General features: G+C 38.2%; 1 protein-coding gene across 3 annotated transcripts in view; it reads right to left on the reverse strand.

Moving 5' to 3' along the window:
- The window catches only part of LOC131030980 (anaphase-promoting complex subunit 7), a 184826-nt gene that overhangs the window by 76914 nt on the left and 80622 nt on the right, over positions 1 to 27290 (reverse strand). For all 3 annotated transcript variants that reach the window (XM_057961965.2, XM_057961966.2, XM_057961967.2), the window contains one exon: positions 4455 to 4539. In XM_057961965.2, the coding sequence (XP_057817948.1) occupies positions 4455 to 4539 (85 nt within the window). The remainder of the gene's footprint in view (positions 1 to 4454; positions 4540 to 27290) is intronic.

Raw genomic sequence — 27290 nt, forward strand, 5'->3', positions numbered from 1 at the left:
AAAAATTAGCAGTTCTTTTAGGTAAATCAACTGGGTTGGTTCAGACTTTACATCTACGAAGAGAAAGCCTCCATACTTGAAATCATAGGAGCAAAAATCTTTTGGGGAAAAATCGGCACATGAAAAGTAAAAGATTTTTTTTAATCAAGATTTAAACAAAAAAAAATCAAGAAATATTTGCATATAAAATATCATTATAAAAGGTAGAAAAAGTGGTAAAAATGAGTTTTCAATTTAAAGGCATTTCAATAGCATAGAGATATATGGAGCAAATAAAGTTGACAGTTTAGCCCAAAAGAAAAGCGCAATATAAATTGATTGCTGTTTATGATCATATTGACTCTTGCCACTCCATCAAAGTTCGAGGTAAGATCCATCTTCTCAATGGAAAAGTTCTATAACCTAATTTTTCTAGAAAAAAGTTAGAAAAGTTAATCTGAACATGCATGTTATATGTAGTATCAGTGTGATACTGAGGTACTCGTTTTTCAATCTCAATTTATGTATACTAGTTATAAGCCTTTCTAAAATTACTTTTCAACACTGGACTTAGCATTGTTGTTAAGTGATATTTCTAATGCAATATTCCAATGAGTTTGATTAAATATATTTTTATTCTAAGTTACCAATCTTGGTATAGAGACAGGTACAAATTCAGGATTAGGGTACATCCATATGATTTACCTTTTTCTCCAAGTACAAGTTTGTGTGTGTGTATTAAAATTAAAAAGACATTGATATGCATAATTGCCAATAAACAAAATTTTTAAATATCTCCTTATTCGCGAAAAGGAATACTCATAAATTCAGAATTCAATGACTTGTCAAATGTCCATACATATGAAAATTACAATCACTATTCATTAATCTTGATTATTGTTCTTTCCTCAAGAGCATCAAAGTCAACAGTTCAATTTCACTTGAGACACAATGAGTTACAAAGCTACTTCCACTAACCATGTCATATGTAGAAGTTGCCTCATCTAAAGATATTTTTGACAATTTGTGCAGACAATAATGTCTAAGACAGCAGGGCAACACCCCTCATTGGGCTCTATGGGCAATTAGGTGTTTGAACCTTTTTCTTTATAAACTTTAAAACAAAAAATATTGTGTAACATTTTTCTAATTTCTATGAGCTTGATTAAATATATTTTTATTTTCTACGAAAAACGAGAATGTAACATATCTATTCATTCTTAACCTATATAAAGATGTTTTCCAGTTTACTAGTTTAAAGACATTTTCTAATTTACTTTCTAACTTGATTGAATGATAGAAAATGTTTAAATAATTTATATACATATTGATTTAGAAAATGTTTAAAGACTAAGGAATTGCAGCAACAAACAATCACAAAATACTATCATTAGAAATGTCAAATGCATAGATCAGAAAAAAAAAAAATTCAAGCTAACAAGTCGCAACAAACCCTAGGGGCAGAGACTGAAATTATAATCATGCCACAACTACACCCCATAAAGTTCAAAAAATTCACATCATGAAAAAACAACACGAAACTGTGGGTAAAAACCTTCCCAACAACATCATTGCATGAAGTCTGGCATTTTGAACTCCAAAAAGTTGTGATTATACTCGGAAAAAATAGTGGGAATCAAGAAAAAACAGTCAAAACCAGCAGTCAACGTTTTCATAAGAATCATATTTTTTATAGGGAAAAAGTTTGGAATTTCACCATTTCATGATTAGTTGCAATTTTCCCAATTTTTTTCCTGATTTATGCTTCTATACTTGAAATCACCTTGATCATTACAAGTACAAACCCAACACTTGCAATCCCCAGATTTCCCCTAGAGGCCCCATTAAAATTCAGTTTTGATAACCTCCTTTTAGGGAGGAATCCAAGATTGCTACAAACTTTTATGAATCTCAATATTAATTGTGCTAACAATATTGTTGGTTTCTAACCCATTAGTGTTTGGAATTAATATATTTATATTGTTATTATAAATAGTTTTATATATTTTTATTAATGATTATATTCATATATTAATTAGACAATTAAAACTATGGTTGAAATAGCTTTTTTTACTAAAACAGGGGTAAAAATTTATTCAATCACAAAAGAGATACAAACAGAGAGACGAGAAAAAACAACTAGAGACCCCTAGAAGAACCATATCAAGAGGCAATTGCCCCTATCCACTATATTCCATCCCTGCATCTGATCCGAGGCCCATTTGGCTAAATAGTCAGCAACACCATTCCACTCCCTAGGAATGTGTGTGAAAGTAATTGAATCCAGGGAACCGCACACCTGAAGAATCTGTCTAATAACTGAGGCCAAGTGCCAACTAACATCCCCATGCTCCTACTGGGATAGAAAATTCACCACCACCTGAAAACCAAATTCACAGATAATATTGCGCCACCCAAGAGCTGAACATTGTTGAACAACATACAAAATGGCAAGACCCTCCATTAAATTATTAGAATTAAAACCTTTATCAATAGAGAAAATAAACTGAACATCACCAGAACTGTCCCGTCCAACTCCACCAATGCGAGCATGCCTAGGGTTCCCCCGAGATGAGCCATCAGTGTTAATTTTAAACACACCAAGGGGAGGGGGAGTCCACTAACCTTCCCGATTGACTTGCCGTAAAGGATGTCTGCATCTACCTCTTCCACCCTACCCACAAAACACCGGAGCACCCCCTTAAAGAGGAAGAGTAAGACGAGAGCAAATAGCAACATCACCAAGATCCACACCGCCAATCAAATCACACTTAGCCACAACTGTCTCGCGAAGAGAATGAATAATTTTCCACCACAAATGTATAGCATCCATCCTTATATCCTGAAAGACTCGCCAATTCCTTTCCAGCCAAACATGCCAAATGATAAAAGAGGGACCAAGAGCCCAAGCAACATGAAGAAAAGGGGTTCTAGCATGGGACTTACCCCAACGTGCCCAAAGCTCAGCCAAAGAAGAGACATGGCAGCAAGTCTGACCCCAAACACCCCACCAAAAGTGTCATATTTCCTTAGCAAAGGAGCATTGAAAGAAAAGATGAGAAACAGATTCCTCACTATTGGAACACAAAACACACATCGAAGGGCCTTGAAAGCCACGCTTGCAAAGATTATCCCAGGTAAGACAGCGATTGTGATTGAAATAGCTTTTAGTGCAGGCATAGACACGTAAAGTTGAATGAAGCAAGCTTTGTATTCGGAACAAGAAAACAGCCATACAAGCCCATTTAAGAATCCTCCTAAGACCCTGTGCTGATAGATGTTGCATTCATCATGTTATATCATCAAGAATGGCAATCATGAACATTGTTTGGAAAGGAATAATACTGAAAATTAAAGTATATCTACTTAACTGCCAAGACTCCCTTATGTCTTAAAATTCAAATAATGCACAAAATTGTCTAATTCTTTTGGGAACTTTTCTCTCAAGCACACCATAGGTATAGTGCAAAGAGAATAAAGCCCTTCTTAACAAAAAGTTTACATTGTAGCTTCCACATTATCCACGAATCCTTTCAAAACTCAAAGAGAATGAATCATAATCAACTATGTGTGAGGAATTGATAGCATCCATTTCAAGCTATTTGAAACAATATTTTCCTTTTATGTTAATGTCTCCTTTATATTTTTACTTGCTTCTACAGAAGTTGCATTTGAAAGGGGACAGAAAACTAGAAACTAAACATATATATTATATTACAAGATTGACAAATAAGCATTGTTCCATGGGAACGCCCGCTCCCCCTCCCCCCCACCCTTCCAAATCCCCATATTTCTAGGACATAGACGCTTTAAGGACATGGGAACTTGGAGGAAACATCCCCCCCACCGCACTGCACAGCCACCAAGACAACAGGACGTCCTAGGGACTCCAATTTCTTCCTTGACTATCTCAGGGATGCCTAGGAGTCTCTTGGTGCCCACAAACACCCACAAAGGGTGCTGCCCCTTGACCCCACTGGGGGCTCTAACCTTTGAACTCAATGGAAGCCCTACCCCAAATGCCCACAAGGAGCACTACCCCTTTATCCCAAATCTCCACCCACCACTGTTATTGTTTATGCAATCATTGCCATGTTTTTTATGTTTATTAGTTTAAACTTCACTTAGTATGCCAAAGTTTCATTTGCAATTCTTATACTTGTTATTGGTTTGCTCGCAATGTTCCAAAACTCTGCCCACTATTGTTAGTGTTCAAACTTCAATGCAATCATTGTCATGTTTTTAATGTTTATTAGTTTAAACTTTACAATGTACACCAAAGTTTCATCTACAATTCTTATACTTATTGTTTCTACAACACCTCGCCCCCCCCGCTCCTGCCCTCAAGAATCTCCACGGAACTATGCAAATAACTATCAGTTATCTAAATTTTGGTATAAAATAGACAATCTACCTCTGCAAATGTATTTCCCAAAGATTATAATTTGAAAAAGAGAAACAGCATCAAACAAAACCTGGGGCAGAACAGACTGGATTTCCTTCAAAGGTACTCCCATATCAGCTAGGGCTACAATTGCTTCTAGAGTGTAGGGGCACTGCCTGCAACACAAACAAAACAGATCAAATTCAAAGGACCGGCCTCATCATAAAAAATAAGATGTTCCAACTAAATTGCAACAACCAAAGCACTTATACTAAAAATGCTATATTAGTACTCTAAAACAATCAACATAAAACAAATTCATCATTTGAAGTTTGATGACAATAAATTGAAAATGTTTGCAGCTTCACACTTTAAAGATCAATCAAACCAAAAACCAACCTTGTACCACATACAATTAAACACTGATTCTTCAAACAATCGAAACCAGTATAATGACAAAGCAAATAAAAAATGTGATGTCAAATGCCAATTGTTTGACAAAATAGCAATAAGAAAAGTGTGTGAGAACATGAAGGCCCTATTACTGGGTTTTCTCTTCAGACCCTTGTACCTAGACCCAGTCTGAAATAGGTAGCAGTTCTAGGCTAGTTCCTGCACCAATATGGCACAGGTCCTGATTTTTCATTCCCTGCCCAAGTCCATTGTAGACTTGTTACCCAAGCAGAGCACACCATTCCTAATTGAAATCCAGGTGAAACTATGTCCCTAAACAGCTAAAACTTGAAGGAAATTCAATTTTTTTTAAGTCAGAATTAAGAAAAATAAAAATAAAACCTGCACCAAAAAGAATTGAATTATAAATTCAATGTTTGCATTTTGTTGTTAATTCTGTTTATTATATGCTTGTTATGGTTAAATATAATTATTTTGCAAGAGTTTATATTCATGATTATGTTTGTACCCATGCCGTACCAAACCCAAATAAAAGAGAAAATCATGCTTGTTTGTACCCACGCCGTACCACTGTTCCCAAATTCTGAACCTGAAACAGCAGGTTAGCAAGAAATTCATGGAGGTCTCAAACATTAGCCTTGCAAGTGTTTCCCAAAAGACAATACCTCTAGTAAAATCCACCAAACTAAAAACAGAGATCCTTTACAAATTTGGTAAAAGTGTCACCACTTTCAGAAACAATACATGATGCACCACACAACTCCACTTCAATGCAAAGTATAATGTGTGAGATAGGGGTCACACTATTGTGCAGACTGCAGCCCACTTGACCATCCAAGTCTATAAAGATTTCATTTACCAACTAATGGAAATGAAATGATTGTTTTACCACTAAGAAATTGTTGTATCATGTTCAAATTGAATCTAAATTTTGGTTTTGTCTCAAGCCATGAGTGATGTTTCCTAGCTTGGTCATGGTTGTCTTTGTATTTTCTTGATCATATCTCAACAGGATCAATAAACAGAGCTATCAGACACAACTGCAAGACAAAGAATGAAGAAACAGCAAAGCGTTAAGAGTGCATCATAAAAGGTGGAAATGCCAATTTTGAAGTCCACATTCCAGTGGTTGAGCACACATCATAAAGGAAAAGGAAAAGTTTTTTTAACCATGCAGAGGCATGTTTTGCAGAGGCGAAACAAAATTTACAAAACCTGCAATATCTTAGTAAGGAGGGTGCCAATAGAAGAAATTGATTAGTCAAAAAAAGAAAAACTTGCACAGTGTCATAGAGCCGCATGCATAACAGTTGTTGTTCATCATTCAATGGCATATTCAAGGTTAAAAAAATAAAATTGGACCTATGTAGTTATGTGTGCACCTTAGCACATAAAGAAAAGAAAGAAAGGAAGAAATTATATAAATGTCCACAAATAGCCAAAAGGAGGTCAACGGACACTCAAGTAACCTTTTTACAATAAAAAGTTTTAGAACTTTAGAGAATCTTAAAGAGGCCCAACAAAGGGGAAGAACCAAAAACTAAGAAATATAAAATACGATACAGTTGTGGACCACCAACACATGGTCAAGAAACTATACAAATAGCCAAGTAGGGGGAACAAGAACCCCAAAAAGCATAAGCTGAGTATTGGAGAGATAGGAAAGTCTCATTGTCACTATACAGTCTTGAAATGGATGAGTGACCAGTGTCATCGTTGATCACTATAAAAGAACCAATACAAGATCAAACAATATTCATCAGGGAATGCCTAAGGCTAGGAGAGTGGAGCTAGGGAATTCTCAAAGGAAGCAAGGTACTCCCTCTAGAACAATACCTAACATGCGAGGCTTAAGTAACTCCCGTAGAAGCAACAAAACTAATGTTTATATCCATATGGTTCAGGGGGATTGGACAGAGATAAATTGATCTATATCACTAACAAGGAGCCGAACCACTGTCAAGAAGTAGAACCCCGTCACTGAAGGGGACAAATTTTTAAACCAACTTAAAATCTGCACCAGCGTGTGCCTTAATAAGGGTTAACCAATTATGACATCAAAAATGCACTGTTCCATAGGGACGCAGCCCCCCCAAAAAGAACCCCATGTCCCCTATACGGGGACATTTCCCAGACCTGGGGACTTGAGGGAAACGTCCCACCACAGCAGCACCACCTTTGCTACCTCCACCAGGGATGCCACTGAGTCTCTTGCTATAAGGCAAATGCCATTACATACTAATGGCAACCTTTAACTTTGTGAAAACTAGCTTTCCTTTCATGGGGCACTCACAGAGATGTTATATTGCAGATTTTTCCTTGAAGACTTTGGTTCACCTCAATTTGTATACCAGTTCTACCCCCCAACCACCGTTGTCCTCACACCCTCCCCTCTCCTAGGCCCTTGGTCCCATTCCCAGAACCCGTCCCCACATTCCCCCATTAGGAAACTCCATGGAACTATGCAAAAATGTGTATATCAAACATATGCTGCCTGCCAGAAAGGAGTAGAATCAGAATCCTGAATCGAACAATTGCAAAGATGTGTTGAGGAGGTCACCTTAGGGCACAAAATATGCTTTTCAAAGTGAAAATAGCACACCTATGAATAGTTGCATACCATGAGATAAGGGCCAATTGTGTGTGTTTTAAATTCATTCATGGCTTTTTATAAAGATGCATCCCTTAGCAAATATGACTCTTCATATAAAGTGGAGCACCTATTAACAGTGGCAATCAGTGGATCACAAGCTCAGTTTTAGATATAGCAGATCAAAGGTTAAAATAGCTTACTTATCACATTAGGTGATTGAAGCCTGAGATAACTTGTTTTGATAGCAGAAATTAACTTTCATCCTTTTGTTTGCATTCATCTTTCCAAAATGAAGCATCAATGCAAGGGGTTTCCATCATATCAGCAGCAGTCTTTGTTAATTTCAGTAAACTCCATTACTTTCCATCAGTGTCTATAATCAAAAACACCTGATTTCAATATGAGTCCTGCATCATTGAATCCAGATTTTTCACATGCTTATACAGCACATAAAGATTTAAATGATTTTCAATCTTTATTATCAACACGCTGCTTTAGATTGTGTATGCTGCAGTCTTCATTTTAAGAGAAGGTTCAGACATAACAGCATGGAAACCAGTCATCATAATCATTCATATGATTAGGCTTTTGGCATCATTGGAGCTGGTTTTCAGTATCTATAATAACAGACCTTCAGTTAAAGCTTTAGTTTTGAAAATATAACATCAAGAGTCCTTTGCATATTCTTGGCACAAGTACTTATTGACATGGTCTTTTAGTCTTATAATAGCAATCACCACATGCAAAACAGACAGGAATTTATTAAGCATTAAGAGGGTTACTCAAAACAAGAAATCATTATAATGGTCCTGAATGATGTTTCATTCATCATAATGCAAGTCGTAAGAGGTTGTCATCTCTTTCATTTTTCATTTTAAGTGCTTCAAGGTGAATTGTTTGGTTTTTTAAAGGTAGATTTCCAAAGAAGTTTGGTGCTACAAAATTTTCAAAGATGGCAAACGATAGATGTTAAGGCTTTCAAGGCATTTAGACAAATGTACTTTTAGCGAGGGTTTGATGCAGAATCAACAAGATGAAGGATTCCATATTTTTCAAGGTATTTAGACGAGCATATTTTTAGCTGGGGTTTGATGCAAAATTGGAATTTACAAATTCAAAGCAACAAAATGTTAAGAGTTTTTAGGATTTTGTCAGAGAAGCTGCCATAGTCAAAACATAGGAAATTTGTCTATTTATAGACAGTGCTATTTTTAGCCTACGTTATTTTTAGCATATTTTGCAACTCGTTAACCACTAGGCAATATTTTAATTGGCAATTTTTGCAAGTTTAATTAGTCAAGTCCAAGTGCTGATTTTTTCGAAAAAACTTGTCAGATATTTTGGACAGTAGTCATAGAAAACTCTATAAGTCGTGTTATTTCTCTTACCAGTCCAAAAAAGTGCCAAAAGCACAAACATAATGCAGAAAAAAACATTAAAGATGCAGATGAATCCCTTTACTAAGATTTCCTGTAATTCCACCAAAAAAAAAATGCTGATGGAATCTTTTATTGCAACAAAAATTAAATTAATGAAAGTGGATAAAATATTTGCAACATTTTATTGAAGGAATTATTTAAATTCAATATTAATGGAATCCAGATATCATAAACACCTATGCTAGTAGGAGGCAAACAGTTTAGTAATGTGTCTTGGTTAGCAGGACCAAACAATTCCCAATCCTCTTTATAGCTGCAAACCTTTTAGATTCTTGTGTCCCCTTTTCCTAGCAATTGCGACCAAGTGTCAAGCTTTTATTTTCATTAAATTTGTGTGTCGTGCTAACATTTGAATGGTATAAGAGACCAGAAGAAAGGGTGGGGCAGCTGGGAGAATGAAGAACCGAAGTCTTTTATTTTCTTTGACTAATCCCCTTCCAACATCATGTTGATGCGTCTGAAATCGCATCACTACAGTTCCATCCGGCCAACACAAAATAGAATACTAAGCATCCTATCCTCTCTTGAAATAAGGAAATCCCTAATGCTGTTTTTTATTTGATCAAAGGGGATTACCTCAATATTTCAGTTGTCAGGTCTTGACTACAGGATAACTTAGTGGTTTGATGTGTTTTGCTAGAAACACAAACGGGACTTACGGTTAGGTGAACAACTTTCGGGTGAGTTCCCTAAAATTCTAACAGTCTTATTATCGGTTGATTTCGGTTTGATTGATACTAACTCAGCTGGAATGTGGTTTCTTCTTGGTAAAAAAGGGGAAAAAGAGGGATGGGAAAAGAGATATAGAAAATCTAACTAATTAACTAAGATAACATGTTCAAGAAAAACAAACAAAAACCTCCAAATAACTAGATTTAACATTATCAGCGATTTAAGCACAATGTTTGTAAAAATCTAGTGCAATCTTGAAGGAGAACTAGATTTTCATGCCACTAAACATAAATTCAGAATTTTAACATTCATTCACTTACTGTTTAATAACCGAATTGAGCATATAAGTGGGTTCAGATTAACCATGCAGGGGGAATGACAATCAGTCAGTCCTTAAAGGTATGAACAGCGACGATTCTATCAGATGTTTATCCTAAAAATGCTATTGAAAATAAAAGACATAACAGAATAATTTAAATGGTGGAGAAGGGGACCATGCACTCGCAAAGAAATGAAACAACCTTAATTTTCCATTAATCCTATGTAAATTTCGCCAAAGCTTCAACAACAATCTTGAACTTCTTTTCAAAATAAGGGAAAACCAGTCCCTTTAAATAGATTTCCAAAAATAGATGAATGGCCTAGATTTAAACTAAACAAATGGCCTAGATTCATCTGTACAAAATAGTACCCATGCCCATAAATAGGAGGTAAATATCAACAACCACCCAAAGAGGAACAATAACTACCTAAAAAAGGTAATTAATAACTTTCCATAACAGCTCAAAAAGTGCACATGCACGGAGCTCAAAATTTACAGCTGTCTTGGCAGTCAAATTTGAACTTTATGGCCAAAAAGTGCTTTTTCAGATTTAAAAGAAAAATCCATTTTAAGAAAGCACTTTTTCCTTTCCTGCTGCAAACTCCTTTGTGATAAACTCGACCTCGTCGCGCAGGTACTCTCCCCAAATATCCCGATCGGCTGCGCGCTCTACCCGAACGTAGTCCTGAAATCTTAGACATAACTTGAATAGTTCGGTTGACGGTGGCATAGGAGGATTAAACATTTTGTAATGAATACCTTGTAGGAGGCTATCTAAATTCTCCAGTTCCTCCCTCTAGTATGACTTGTGATTTTCAAAGCATGATATGTCCACTTGCAATGCACCAACAAAATCTAGATCCTCCATGGAGTAAGTGACCCTGGGCTTAAGCCTGTCCTCCCATTGTGGTTGTACCTCATTATCTTCCATACTATTTTTCCAACCGGGAATCATTGCTTTGAGGATCCATTCACCAAGATCCTTCACATTTGATAAAGTGTCATCGCACTTATCCTGCATTTTATTGATACTATCCTTCATGTTGTTCTTCATGCTGAGGGTCCAATACCATTCCTTGAAGGTATTGACATTATAAGGATTTAGGATAATATCAATAGTGGGGATTTGAAAGCAGGTCCAAAATAGAGCCCTAATGAGGGGCAATCGCCTCATGAGTGTTATAGCACTCCTTCCTTAACTTACACATTTTGATAATAGTGGATTCCCTATGGAGGGCCATTTTGCGCAAATCCTTGAAGATTTTCTCTCCTCTTTCCTTAATGTTTTGAATCCATTCCCTGACGACCATGGCGGTATCTCGTACTCCTTCAAACTCTATGGTGGTCCTTTGCGCCAATGTTGTTGGGGGAACATGGGATTCGGGGGCATTATGTAATGGTCTCAATAGGTGATCAATGTACCCCTCGACCTGCTCAGCATGAACTCGATACATGTCTTTCTCAGCAGTTATCTCTTCGAGTTGCCTAAGCATGTTTTGCACGGAGTCCTTGAACTCCTCCCTTTCCTGTTCCTTGGTGGCTCATTCGATTGGGACGATTGTGATGCTATAATCAGCCAGTGTAACTTGATCTACTGGCTTATCGACAGGAATGGTGGCAATATGGAGGGTACGGTTCCTTTGTTCATCCTTGGTTATTCGGGAATAGGCTTTAGGCTTTTTCTTCCCTTTGGACTTTGCTTCCCCTATTTGCGAGAAAATGTCCTCCAAGTCAATAGGTGGCTTGGTGGCTGCCTTTCGCTGAGCTCAAGCAACTAACCAATCTTGAGGTATGGTCTGCCCGGATGCTATGGTTAAATTCCCACTCTGCTCCTTAATGCTTTCAACTGGTTCATTGCATATTTGTAGCTGATCTGTTACAGGAGGAGTTGAGGAAGTGTCAAGTCCTTTGCTTGCAGCTGAATTCTCTCTTACTACGCTGAACAACTGTCTAGTATCTCCATGTGATGGTTGTTCTTCAGTTCTAACAGGCTCCCAGGTCTCATCCGTCCTTTGCTCTCCTTCAACAGTGGTGTCATCCTTGGCAGTACTATGCAATTGCAATTCATGGCAACTCCCCTGGATGGGTTCATGCATCTCAAGCCCTTGAGTGGACGAAATTTCTCCTTCCTCAACTTGATTCTCAGGTTCGGCAGACTCAATGACCCTCACCTTTGTATTTAGCCTGTCTTGTGCAGGAGGATCATCAGCTCCGAATGCATCAACAACACTCTAGGAAGGCGAAGCAGGTATATAATCAAGTTCAATTACATCATCAGATGAACTGGGGTCTTTTGACGATGAAGTGACCTCCGGTCTCCTAATAGGGATCTTCTCCCTTCTTGTCCTTTTAGATGTCTGTAAGAACCCTTACTAACTTTGCCCTTAAATCATTGATTTCTACCCTTGGGAATTTTGTCAAACACTTGTCTTGCAAAGTCTGTACTTGCTGTTATGAGTTTTCTGTTTGTATTGTTTAGGTCTTGTACACTGCAATTAATGTTTTGAATGCCTCTAACCATGAAAGATTGACTAACAATGTCATAGAAATGATATGCCAATTGATTTTGATGCACATAAGTAACTAAAAATAACAACTACAGCTGCTTGACAAATCATCAAACACTTGGCATGCAAACTAGAAATTATGTGGCAGCAGCATGATGAAGTTTTTATTAGTTATTCTCACACCAAATAGTTACAAAGGTATAACATGCAATTTTCAAAACTTATGACAGCAAAATTAGAGAACCTGATATGTAAAATGCTTGCTGCAAATGATGGTCTCCACTCTTCAATGGACTGCCAATTAAACACGTTCCTGCTGTAGCTACGAATAATTTGCCAATTAAATGCCTGTTTTCTTAGTACTATAGCACGTCACTATTCACGCCACTGTAGCGTTTCACTATTCACGGATTACTGTAGCGCGAGTACTGTAGTGTCTACTGTAGCACGGTTACTGTAGCGTTTACTGTAGCGCAGGTACTGTAGCAGCAATTGTATCTTGAAATGATTGCTTCAATTCTGATTTTTAATGGCTGCCAAATGAAACTGTAGGTCTGCAATTAATATATATTCGAAAATCTGCATACCCTAGATGTCTTCCCTTCTTTTTAAAGCCCAAATAGAACTCCAGAATGAAGCTCTCCTGAAATGCCAAATTCAGTGGATATTTCACCACCTCAAATGGTTGCAACACTGAAGAATTGTCGCTCTCCAATGGCTGACTGAATCAGAAACCCTTGGCTTCTTCTCCCAAGTTCATAACAAACAAATATCAATTCTCTGGATGGATGATATAAAATGAGCTCTTAAGTCCCTTTTTATTCTTTCTTATGAGAGCTCGAACACTTTCTTGGCCAATGTGGGATTAAAGACATATTCACACATTATAATATTAAAGTGACTTTATTATTATAAAGTTACTTTATAACTTTATAATAACATTAAAATATTTAAATAAATCACTTAAGTCACTTTTAATTAAATTAATTAAATATAAAGTCACCTTTTTTTATTTTATTTTATTTAATGACTTAATAAAAAATTAATTTAATCAATTTCTCCTTATTTCTCCACTTAGCCTTCGGAGAATGTAAAGGCTAAGAACTCCACTGAGATGCTAAAAAGGTGGGACATTACAATGTCCAAGTCCCTCTGCTGGCTTTAGCTTTCTTCCTTTTTTCGGGCTCTTCAACCTCTTCCTTTGGTGCACTCAAGGTTCCCTCATCTTCAAAGGACTGAGAATCAAGGCTACCAATCATATGGTAGGTGAACTGGACTCCCTCATGAATTAGCCGCTCAATCTGCTGGTGTAACCACTAATCAGTGTACCTTCCTGGGGCTGCCATAACTACCTCATAATCACTGATTAAATCCTGTGACCAATCGATGCCTGGCAAGAGATGTCTTACTGCCTCAAACTCTCGGACTTGTAAGCAATTTCCAGAATCCGTTAAATGATCGGGGACCCGACGATATTCATATTCGCGCCGTCGGACCTCATAGTCATCAAAACAATTTTTCCAATAATCTTCAATTGATTCCTTTACTGTGTAGCACCTGTCATAGGCTCTCTTCGCCAGATTGTCATGATCAAAACATTTCCTTGGGAAATGTCCTTGTAGGCCATAGGAGGCTAACTCAGCAAGGGATTCTTCTGCATGGGCTGGATTCTTTAAACGGACATCAAGGTTACCTATAATCATAGGGAAGGCGAATCCGGACTACTTCTTGTCTCTAAATAAATTGTTCACCGAACATGCATGTCTTGCAACTTCCAGAAGAACTATTTTGTCAATTGGATATTGTGGAAGTCGGAAAAGAGCACCTTCAAAGCCAGCTATTCGGATGTAGGAGAATTTTGGGAACTGAATGAACCAGGCGCCATACCTTTGTAACAAATTGGTAGCTTGCTCTGAGAGCCTTATGTGTAGTCCCCCTTGCATCAGCCTGACCAAACACATTGTGAGGGCGTCATTGACATGCTCATATTGACCAACGGCATAAGCAGGGTTGTTCTTTTCCCTCTGAGCTATATCCTGATAATGTAATTGTGGATATTTTGCGACCATTTCACACATCGCCCCATCAGAATGGGGACCCCCTCTTTTTCTTGGGTTTTTGCTTTCCCTTAGGTTTTCTCTCTGCTTGCTAGGTTTGGAGTGAGTGAGTGGTCGCCTGGGCTGGCTAGATTAGGGTTTATCTCTGAAAGCTCGAATTAGGGTTTCTTTCAAGCTGAGTCTAGCCTAGTTTTGGGAGGTCATTAGTTGTGAATCGAATGGTTAGATCGAGAAAGAGGGTGAATAGGTCTCAGGTCAGGGTAGGTCTCGATTGATGGTTTTCTTGTCAGAGTCCTGTTTTCCTCCAGGTTTGAGTCGATTGAGCAAAGTCAGTGGTCAGAGAGAGATGGAAGTGATGATTTTAGAAACTGATGAACAAATGCACTTGATGATGATTGAAGGAGTTTTGGAAAGATATGACCAAGGTTGTTGACTTTTAAGGCGTAATTGAGAAAGTTGATACATTTTTTGCCTTGAAGAAGAGTTTTTAGACCTTGGGAAAATGAAGATTGTAGCCCAAATGGAGATTTTTGGTCAAGAATGAGATTTTCGCTCTTGACCCTTCAAAAGGGTCTAGAGCGAATTTTCTCAAAACCTCTATTTGCTATCAATTTTGTGCTAGATCAAGTATGGGCTAAGGTAAAATCGAGGAGAAGTTGCTCCTGAGAGTGACTTTAAATTGCTAAAAACCATTTAAGATGAAGGAATTGAGCCTAAAAAGTGATTTTCGCTCCTGACCCTTCCATAGGGTCGAGGGCGAAAATCTTAAAATCACCTTGTTTTCTAAGTCTTGGAGGTGATTTGAAGTTGAAAGGATGAGGAAATAACCCTAAAACAAGATTTTCGCTACTGACCCTTCCAAGGGGTCCAAAGCGAAAATCCTAAAATCTACATATTCCTTTCAAATTTGTGCTAAACCATGCCTAGGCCAAGGTGAAAGATGCCCTTGAGATTGCCCTTGAGTTGATTGTTGTCTCCAGAAGTGATGATTTTAGGCCAGAGGAGGAAATTCGCTCCTGACCCTTCCAAAGGGTCCAAGGCGAAAATCTTTCAATCACCTATTTTGCCTTGCAAAATCAGGTTAAACTTGGGTTGGATGAGAGAAGAGAAGTATTTTCTTGCCTTGTGAGGTGGATTAAAGTTGAAATGATGAAAAAATGAGCTACAAGCAAGAAATTTGCTCCTGACCCTTCCAAAGGGTCCAGAGCGAAAAACCCTAAAAACACCTTTTCCTTCAAAACTTGAGTGAAGCCAGGCCTAAACAAAGATGAAAGAGGCTATTTGGAATTCCTTGGAGACATTTTTGACCATCAATGATGCATATTTTGTGCTAAAATGAGAATTTCGCTCCTGACCCTTCCAAAGGGTCCAGAGCGAAATTCAAGATAGGTCCTGTCCCTGGCTAGGTTTTTGAGAAAATTTGACCTTTTTCGCCTTGTGAAGATCAAACCAATACTGGCAAGTTGAGAAGTGGATTCGAAATGAAGGAGTCTAGATGAATTGAAGTGAAGGAGATTGAAAATTTGGCCTAAAGGGTGAATTTCGCTCCTGACCCTTCCAAAGGGTCCAGAGCGAAATTCTTAAAATGCAGTATTTCCTTCAAAATATTGTTAAGCCAAGTCAGTGGTCAAGGAGAATGGACCCTGGAGATTGCCTTAGAGAAGGTTGATGATCAAACAAAGGTGAGTTGTGACCTAAAAAGTGAATTTCGCTCCTGACCCTTCCAAAGGGTCCAGAGCGAAATTCCCATTTTCATCTAATTTGCCCATGTGAGAAACTAAAAGGATGGATCCCTAGAATTTGTTGGACTAAAGCAAGCATATGCTCACCTTCGGGAGGATTTTCAAGTGAAAGAATGTGGTATTTAAGGCCTAATCAAGAAAATCGCTCCTGTCCCTTCCAAAGGGTCCAAGGCGAAATCCTTGAGGCCACCTATTATTCACCTTTGTTAGGCTAAGTCAAAGGCAAGTTGCAAAATTATGATGACAAGAACATGAAAGATGGCAAATCTAGGTTGTAAGGATGTTGATTAATGAAGCAAACAAGCCTAGATAAAAGGTCAAGCAAGCCTCCTTGGAGAGACCTAAACTTTGAACATTTTAATGCCTAAGGAGAATGAAAATTCCTCAAGCCTTGATCAAACTTTAGCATTTGCTAAGCTATCCTATAGTTTTTCATTAAATTTGCCAATAAAAACTCATTTGGGAGACTAAGACAAATTCGCACAAATTAAGGCACTTATAAATCAATCAATTAATTTTTCTAAGCCTTAAAATAAATAAAAATCCACCTTTAGCCTTGAAATTAATTCAAAAAATTAAAAAATCATGCTTGAGCGCTCAAAACCATTATTGTGCCTTTGCAAACAAGTCGGCCATGCTTATGGAGGAGTTTTATTTTATTTTATTAAAGCCTTTACCAAGTCGGCCTTAAGGCAAAACAAGGTGAGCGCCCTATATAAGGGAGGTGTGTTTTGACAATTTTAAATCATTCATTCATTGTCTCTCATGCGAACTTGAATAGCAGACCTATAAGCGCGAATTCCAGCTAAGTTGAAGGCAAATTTCTTGCTAGTTGGAGGATAATTTCCAGATTTTGGAAGATATTTGAAGGTTGGTTGAGGGCAAATTTCTTCTTGAAGGCTGATTGAAGATTGAATCCATCGAAGAGAGGACCAGAAATTCAGATCAAACATCTTTGTCCAGCAAATTCTCATTTTTCCTTCATTCATTTTTCAAGGGTTGATAGCTAAAAATCAAGGAAGGGGTATGTATAATCAGATTTTTGAAAGTTTATTCAAGATTTAGTCTGATTTTCCATAGCAATCTTTTGAAAGTCTAAGTACCATCTGATTTCAATTCTCAATTAATATTAATTTGAAAATTCATAATTCTAGGATTTATCACATTATTTTCAAATTAATATTTAGTTAATTCCATGAAAAGACTTAAATCCCATACTTTAAGGTATTATGCTCAAACCCTAACTTTAAGCTTTTGGTGTAGGTATCAAATGACGACCCCCAAGGCCGGACGATCCACTACCCAACAGGCTCTCATCAAGGAGGATCAGAGAAATGATGAATTGGAGACCAAGATCATGTAAATTTCAAGCTAAAAAGTGAATTTTGCTCCTGACCCTTCCAAAGGGTCCAAGGCGAACTTCTCTAAATCAACTATTTTTCCCCTTGAATGGAGCTAAAACATTGATACCCGTGGCATGGTTGAGGCTGGAGTGAGATATTCTTGCCTTGAAAGGTGAATTGAGGTAAAGGAAGAGTAAAATGAAGCCTAAGGAAAGAATTTCGCTCCTAACCCTTCCAAAGGGTCCACAGCGAAATTCCCATTATCACCTGATTTACCCATGTGAGAGGCTAAATTTTATAGATCCCTGGACTTTGTTAGGCCAAAACAAGCATATGCACACCTTTAATATGATTTTTGGAGTAAGAAATGAGGCAATTAAGGCCAAATCAAGCAAATCACTCCTGGCCCTTCTGAAGGGTCCAGGGCGAAATCCCTGAGGAAGCCTATGCTTCGCCTTGTTTGAGCTAGACAAAAAACATGAAGGTATGACAAATCAAGATTGTGAGGAGTGAATAAGCCTAGATGAAAAGTTCAAATAAGCCTTCTTGAAGTAATTTAAGCCTTCCTCATATCTTAAGCATTCTAGTGCCTATGGAGAATGAGCCTTCATCAAACCTTGATCAAGCTTTAGCATCCACTAAGCTTACTCTCATCTTTTCACCAAATTTGCTAATTAAATCTCATTTGGGGGACTAAGACAAATTCGCATGAATTAAGGCACTTATAATTGATTAATTAATTTTTCTAACCCTTAAAATAAATAAAAAATCAACCTTTGGGCGTTGAAATTATCCTAAATTTAAAAAATCCCCACTTGAGCGATCAAAATTTATTATTTTCACCTATTTATCAGGTCGGCCATGCTTGTGGAGGGTTTTTTTTTAATTTATTTATGCCTTTCCCAAGTCAGGCTAGGGGTAAAGTGAGGTGAGCGCCCTATATAAGGGAGATGTGTTTTTGAAATTTTAAATCATTCATTCATTTTCCCTTGTGCGAATTTAAAGAGCAGATTTGGCGGTGCGAAATTGAGCAGATTGAAGGTTAATTTCCAGATTTTGGAGAATACTTGAAGGCTGGTTGAAGGCGAACTCCTTGCTGGAAGCTGATTGAAGGTTAATTCAGGGAGAGTCTAAAATTCAGAATAAAGACCTCTTATCCAGCAAATTCCCATTTTCCTTATCCATTCTTTTCAAGGTTGATGGTTAGAATCAAGGAAAAGGTATGTACAATCAGATTTTTGAAAGCTTATTCAAGATTTAATTTAATTTTTCATAGCATGGTTAAGTCTTTCACAATCTGATTTAATTCATAATTAGTATCATACTATTTTCAAATTGTAATCTTCTTATTTCCTTGGAAAAACTTAAATTCCATACCTTAAGGTACTATGCTCAAACCTAACTTTAAGCCTTTCTTGTAGGTATCAAATGACGACCCCCAAGGCTAGTGGATCCAATACCCGACAGGCCCTCATCAAGGAGGATCAAAAGAACGATGAATTGGAGACCAGGATCGTGTCCAAGTGGAGCAATATCGGAGACACCAATCTAGGAAATTTCAATGTGAAGAAGTTTCGGGAAGCGCCCTACATCGGCAAGCCGTCACCTGTTGCAAAGAAGATAATTGAGAGTGGCATCATCAAGGCTGCAGGTTTCCCTCCCGCAGTCAAGTGTCATGAGTTGATAATCAAGTGTGCCCGGCACTATGATTCACACTCAAGGACGATCGTAGCTGAGGATGGAACTATCTTAGCCTATCTTTCGGAGGAAGCTATAAGTGAAGGCTTTCATCTCCCGGAACATAGAGACATGATCTACAAAAGTCTAGAAGGAGCTAGGTCTATCTATGAGGATGATCCTGATTCCTGCTTGAACTTCATTAACAAGAATTGGCTACTCAAGAGCAGACCTCGCCTGAACAAGATTCTCAATACACCGCACAGAATCGACTTCCAAGAAGAATTCAAGGACTTGATAACCTTGCTCAATCGGGTCACGGGTGCCTCTCAAGCTTTCTTTTTCGACAAGTGGATGTTCTTCTTCATACAACTGATCATCCAAGGAAAAGGAATGCTCAATTGGGCTAGAATCATTAGCAACGACCTGGACGTGCAGTTCAGAAGACTAAAGCCTACCAAGTCATTTCACATGAGTTCATCTGTTATATGTGCCTTGATCAGAGGTTTTGAGTATGAAGGACTACCTCACAGAGGAGTTGTTAGAAGAGGACCCGGAGAAATAGGAGTTTGTGATTCTTATGTTCAATTGCATCATCCGCCAAGGAGTGACTACAAGCTAGTCAATGACACCTTCACGATGTATATCACTAGGACTTTGCAAGGAGGGATTCACAATCGACTGTCTCTGGACGCGCAGGAGCTCATGAAGAAGCATGGTGCATGGTTCATTTAGTTTTCAAAATTCACATACATCAGAGTTCATGGATGTCCTTCACCTCCCTACATGTTGCCGAGATATCCTACAGACAGGATAATACTACTTGAGGTGACTAGGCAGGTGGCAGCTTATGCAAAGGCATCAAGACACAAGCATGGAAATGGAATTCCCGTACCCATCCTACTAGGGAACTCAGTTGAAGTGTGTCCTAATACTCAGGCCGCGGAAGATGCGGACAAGGAACTATCTCTATATTCATTCACATCCTTTGCCTCAAGGGAGAATTTTGATCCTCATGGTCATATAGAAGAGACAGTCGGGAAGAAGTACAAACATGAGTTTCAAGTGGAAGACTCTTGGATAAATGTCCAGGATGATGTAGAGGTCAAAAGAAAGATGCATTCCAGGTTACCCTTGGATCTCATCAAGAAATGCAAAATTTATAGAGTAGCCGATCAAGCCCAGGACAGTGGTAGATACCTACAATCATCCTATGAGAAGGAAGATAAAGAAGTGAAGGTAGATTGGAATGAACCCGAGGTTTTAGACTTAAGAGCTTTGATGGCTCCCGTTTTATCTTGCACTCGCAGATGGGTGGATGTACAGCATCAAAAGTTGAAGGAGCAGAATGTATCTATGACATTCACCTTGGAAACAAGACCAGAAGAAGGAGAGGCAAGTGTGAGTGAGAATACTTCTCATTCCAAGGGTTCAAAGAGGAAAGAAGGACCTGAGAAGAGAGAGTCTTCCAAGAAGAAGCAGAAAATGAATCCTGATCGCCCACCAAGCACATCTTCTAGGCATGAAAAGGAAGCAAGTCAAGGAGAAGATCAGAGGCAGATAGTGTATGAAATTGATGAGTCTATGGAATCCATGGTACAAAATGATAAACAAGGAAAAGGACAGACACCTCAGCATTCATCGAGTCAATCTCCCCAGGTTGGTGCTAATGAGCAACAAGAAGAAAAGAATGATGATGAAGCAACATCTCCTTTCAAGGAAGATAGACCTCTGCCTAAAGAAATACAAGTGAGGGAAAGCAAATCTATCATTCCAGATTGGCTAAAAGAGAAGTTGACAAGGGTAGTTGTGGTCGAAGAGGAAGAACAAGTATTTGACTTGGAGAGCCTCATAGGAAATTCTCATGAAGAAATAGAAAAGAAGAAGGCCACAAAGATGTCAAAGGTAATTAGAGATGAGACGGGATCCAAAAAAGTGCAAATAGCTACACCAGTGGTGGACAAGTATGAAGATGAGATTCTAGCAGAAGAATACGATCTAGAAACATTTGATCTTGGTCCACTTAACACTGTGCAAGCCATGGAAGAAGCAACTGATTCACTGAAAGCACTTAATGACAAACTCAAAGAAGAAATGGAAAAGAATAAGCAACTAGAAAAGGAGGTCAGTGCTTGGAGAAATTATTTTAGCCATCTTAATCAACCTTTGAGACGACAGGATCCAGCAATATCTCCTTTGCATGCACTTCCTCTTGAATCAATAAATGAGGCGGAAAGGATAAAGAGTTTGGTCCACCTGATGAGTTCCTAGATTGATGAATCTTACAAGGTGGCCATGGAATTTGCAACAAGGATGATGAAGACGGTCCACCGTGCTATCCAAGTTCTTGAGATCGTCCATAATCTATTGGTAGCTGTGGATGCATTTGCTCACACTAGAGAGGTTGTCATCCCCGTCTTGCAAGTGATAAGGAGGACACCAAGACAAATTCTAGCACAAGAGAAGATAATGAGTGGAGAAGCCCATAGTCTTCTGCAGTGGTCAACTTTGCTCCAGATAAAGGAAGTTCTTTTCGAGGATATCAGTTCCAGGTGCAGCCAAGTTGAGGGAACTATCCATGCTATTCAAGACAAGGTATTTGAGGTATTGTGTACAATCCTTGGCAGAAGAATTGAGATCGAGACGGATGTGGACATCCAAGAATTAGAAGACAAGATCAAGATCATCTTTTGCAAAGAGGAGAACACAGTCACCAAAGAGTAGCGAAATCAGATGCATGCTACTATGTTCCTGATTGAGAAAACAAAAGATGTGGAGCTTGGATGGGAGACAACTCTTCTCACTGCCTTTGATCAAGTTCTTCACTTGGAAGAACGAATGAAGAATCTTCCTGAGATTCCTATTGCTGAGATTGAAAAGATTTCGTCCAGATTCATTGAATATGCTAGAAAAGAGCATAGAAAAGGGAACAAAGTTCTAGATGAAAAGTTGTTATGAGATGATGTGGCAACTTAATTCCTATTGGTCTATGTCTCTTCGTTATTTGTGCCAATTCCTATTGGCTATGGATTGATAATGTAACAAACCCTAATTAGGGTTTAGGTGTCAGAATCTCAGCCATCGATCTTCTTTTGATCCAGGCCGTTCATTGTATTTGAGAGTGCTATATAAGCCCTCACTCATTTCATTTTAAGGGGTTAGAAAAGTTAGAAAGTTGGAGAGAACCAAGTTTAATTTTGTTAGTAGCAAAGAATTGAGTAGTGAAGAAAGAAAGTTGAACAATTGTTGTTTATTTGGCTATGAGATCAATAAAATATTGAAGTTATGGTGTTTTTTTGCAATCCTTGTGGCTACTTTCATGGTTGTTTATCTTCTTGAATCACTCTTAGTAGAGATAGCATTTAAATTTTAAGTTTGAAGGATGAATGTTGTGCCTGGTCTTCGATAAGACTCACATTCCAAACCACTAGCTTCTTACTGATTGTAAGACACCTTGTGTGGTCAACTGGAAACATTAAGATTGGTTAAGAGTTCAATCATCATTAGAAGTATTGATATGTATCTCCCTGATAGTATCTATCTCCTTGGTGATTTGAAAATCGTTGAATCCCCTTAGAAGATCACACCAATTCCAATGGAGTTGTAATCCTTTGGTGATACTGAAATTGGTAAAATCTTATCAAGACCAATCCTCATTAAGTCACTCTTAGGATTAGTTTAAGTATCTCTTCCTCGAAACCTTTATCTTTTGATCTTTTTGAAAATCTGTTAGTATTAGGAGAATCCTATTTCCTCATTTGGAAGGTAGTTGCACGAACAAGCTTTCTTTGAAAGTACGTTAGGCCCCTTAAAAAAAAACAATAAACACAACGACCATTGGTGCTTATCCGCGAGTAGAGATCCTACAAAGCAGAACCTTGAAGTCCTTCCGATTGATCCTTTTTGCGATATCTTCAACATTCAGAGACTTTACTCAAGAGAGGATAAGATAGCTCTGGGTATTTTATTCTCTATTTGGTCGTGTACAAAATACACATCAACAGGATACCAATCGTACACCTTCACCTGATTGGGCCCGTTCCCAATCTCACCCTTCATGATTAAACTTGGCAGTGGCTGGTTTCAGGCAAACATATAGACTAGATAGGATGTCATGGTAAAGTACTTTTTCTCTTCAAGTTCGACCAACTAGGCATGGATGTTGTCATTTATGATCTAGGCCCAGTTGAACTTGGATTTCCCGGCGAAGACCTGCTCTGTAAAGTAGAACATCCACTCTTCAAAGAAGTTAGATTGGGGGAGTCCCATAAACCTGCTGAGCAATGTGACCATATCTCCATCCTCATTGTGAAAGTCGCTTCTGGGGGTCTTTTTCCCAATTCTAATGCTTAGAGGTCTTCTCTCCTTATACCACTCCTCATTTATCAATGTCCTGCATTTGGCAAGGTTCATATCATATGCCACTTGCACTTCATCTATAGTTGTTGCTATGGGGTTGTTCGGGAAGGGGATGTCAAATGCGTCACCAATGGCCTCAGGAGTGAAGTCAACTAGGACCGTATTCTCAAGGAGCACCAATTTGGTGTTTGGTTGGTAATGTCGGGCAGCCTCTACTACCAGCTCATAATTCTGCACTAACGAGGTAAATCCTGCTGCCTGGGCGATACCACTTTCGATCATCCGCCTAGGCATGCCATAGGCATTAGGGGAGAATACTCTGTCTCTGAAGTCTTGAATATGAATGTGGCCCAGGTCAGTATCACCTACATTTTCCCATATGCTCTGGACCTTTGATTCCCTTCATTCAGGCAATGACTGGTTCCATTCTCAACATGCCTTCTTCACTTTTTGTACTTATGTATACATATCTGTATATTTCCTTTCTGCACTTGATGCATGTAGCTAATCTCACGGCTCTCAGTGTGGGACGCATGTTTGAATATGAACAAAATACTTCTCCTTTTGATGAGATGTCTCTCTTTTGTTGTTACAGACTAGAAGTATTTAAAAATACCATCTTTAGCTCACTCCTTAGTGCAGTTGGAAACACAAAAATAGAGAATAGCACACACTTGTTTCATTTTGTAAAAACTAGCATCTCTTAACCTATTTTTTAGCTAGAAGCGAAAAATAGGTAACAGTAACCACAAGTCCAGTGGCTTAATAAGGGCACTTCCACTTATGCAGTGGGAAAGAAATAATGACATCTCCACTTATTTTAGGGGAAAATCAAAATACAGATCTTAGGAAAATTTGAGGCGCAGGTTTATGCATCAGATCTACAATTTTAGGACAATTTATTCATGCCTGTAGCAGATCGGGTATGTTCAAAGATTTCATAGTAATAAAATGGAGTTTAGGGTCTATAGCAATTGTGTATTGTCTGGAATTTATATTTCAGTTTGTATCATCATTTCCAAGTATTTGTTTCCTTGATCTAGCTTTATACAAAAACAAAACAAAAAAATCAGAAAATTACACGAACACACAAAAAAAAAATGGATATTGCGAACGAGGCGCAGAAGGCAGAGTGCGAAGATCGGAAGGCAGAACGCGAAGGGTGTTATCTGAGTGGCGAAACCCAACAGAAGGTGCAAGATCAACAACGGATTAATGATGATGGTTACCATAACCATGGCGATGGACATGACAGTGATCGAAGGAAGGAGCAATCAATAGAAAAACTGGTAAAATGGCATATTTTGGATGTCGACTGGGATGACTGCAATCCGACTCATAATATCCGAAGTAATGAAAGAATTACAGTTGAGGAGGCTGTAGGTCCACAATCAAAAACGATTGAAGATAACAACATAACGGGACATGTGATCATCGATTTAATGTAAGGGGTGAAGGATGAAGAATGCGTTTGGGAAGATTGATTATTGCCAAAATTGTTGGCCCGAAGAAACCTAGACGATGTATCACTCCTTGGGTGGAGTTAAATTGGGGAAGACATATAGTGGTGAAATTCCTGCCAAAGGGTTTATTTATTGCAATATTCGCGGAAAAAGAAGAAAGGGATCAAGCCCTAATCTTGAAAAACTGGTTTTTTGATAGTAATCCGCTATACATTCAGCCCTCAACTCCTAAATTTGATCCGTTAAAACTTGTGATATATGATAACCCCGTGTGGATTAGATTGTTCAATCTTCCAATCGAGTATTGGGGGATCCGAGTTTCAAAAAAATTGGCAGATCACTTGGAACCCTTTTAGAGATTGATGATGACATAATTGAAAATGACTCATATGTGTATGCGAGGCTGAAAATTGCTGCAGTCAAACTAATTCCATCTCATATAAATTTAATAACGGCAAATGGGGTATGGAAGCAAAGCATTGAAATTGAGAAAGAAATCTGTGTATGTCAAAAAAGTGGAAGTAAAACTCATCAAACCAAAAATTGCAGAATCTTTGTGCGTAGGGCATATAATAATGAACAGAGGAAAGAAAAAATGGTTTGGAAGAAGAAAAAGGATGTGGTGCCTCAGATGCCAACAGAGTCAAGTGAAACGAAGTCAGTTGACAGGGCACAATCAGAACCTAGCCCACATTCCCGTCAGATGGATCTAGTACAGGACAATGCAAAAAGAATGACTAATCCGAATCTGATCATTTCATCGATGGAGTGAATACAAACTGAAAATGCTATTGGTGATTGCACAATTGAAACCGATGCAAGTAACTCAAATCTGGAAGATGAGGAAGATGTTTTAAACAACCTCAATCCCAGATGCATTTGTCAGTCTGCAAATACTCTTTTGGGCAGAGCAAAGGGGGTTAAAGGAAGAAAGAGCAACATGCAGATCAAAGAAGAAAAAGCAAAGGAAAAGGGTATTGTACGTGTTCTGGACTACATGAAGAGTACCAAGGGAGGCAGTCCTTCCCTTGGGAAGAAATGAGAATCACATCGTGGAATGTCAAGGGCTTATCTGCCCCTGACAAGAGACGCTTGGTCAAAAGATCTTTGAACAAGCTAAGGTTAGACATGTTTTTGCTACAGGAAACTAAATTGAGTGGTGAGAAGATGACTGAATTTATTAAGTATTGTTACAAATGGGAGGGACTATTTCAAGATGCCAGAGGAACCGCGGGGGGTCTTGGAATTTTGTGGAACTCTAATGTCTTTGAGGTAGATCCAATTGCATCCAATGGGTTTTGGATGGCTTGCAACATTATATGTAAATCCGGAGGTATTGGCTTTCCTTTGTTTAATATCTATGGGCCGATTAAGACTGAAGAGAAATTAAGAGTGTGGTCGGAGATATATGACCAAATGTGATCTCTGGAAATGAACAAAGTTATCTTGGCTGGGGACTTCAACACAATACTCGATATTGATGACAAAGAAGGAGGTCTCAGAAAGAGCACAAAAGTAATGGAGGACTTTAGAGAATTCATTTTGAATTGTCAGGTGGTGGATGCACTTCCCAAAAATGGTAAGTTCACTTGGACAAACAGAAGACTAAATTTCTCTAAAATTTCTGAAAGATTGGATCGTTTTTTCGTGGGGGAATGGTGGATAAATAGCAGTTTTTCCATTGATACTAGCATTATTCCACAAGCTGGGTCAGACAATTTACCTATTTCTTTGTCTATCAATCATGAGTCACCCAAGAACAGAAATTATTTTAAATTTCAAAGCATGTGGTGGAGGGAACCAGAATTTAATGATCTTCTTAAGAATTGGTGGTTGGAGAGCAATACATTTTTGGGTTCCCCTAGCTTCCAATTTGTTAAGAGAATCCAATTTCTTAAGAACAAAATTAAACAATGGAACAAGATTTCATTCAAAAATATCTTCACAGAAAAACTCAGAATGGAAGAAGAATTGGAAGATACCAATAATAGAGTTATGCAAGTTGGGATGGTCAAGGAAGATTTTCTAAAAGAAAAACTACTTAAGGAACAATATGTTGAGCTACTGAAAAGAGAAGAAGTTTATTTGCGTGATAAGTCAAGAGTGTTATGGATTGCAGAGGGAGATCAAAATACAAAATTCTTCCATGCTTCATCAAAAGTCAGAAGAGCCAAAAATAAAATTACTTCAATTTTGGATAACAATGGGGAGTTGAGAATCACGGAGGCCGAGATTGAGCAAACTGCACTAGAACATTCCGAGAGAGTTTTGGGCAATTACAATCAGACATGTAATGCATCAAATGTTAGGCTATCAGAAATTTTGCATAAGCTAGTCTC

This window comes from Cryptomeria japonica, chromosome 9 (assembly GCF_030272615.1).
Source record: "Cryptomeria japonica chromosome 9, Sugi_1.0, whole genome shotgun sequence".
In the NCBI taxonomy this organism is placed as follows: Eukaryota; Viridiplantae; Streptophyta; class Pinopsida; order Cupressales; family Cupressaceae; genus Cryptomeria; species Cryptomeria japonica.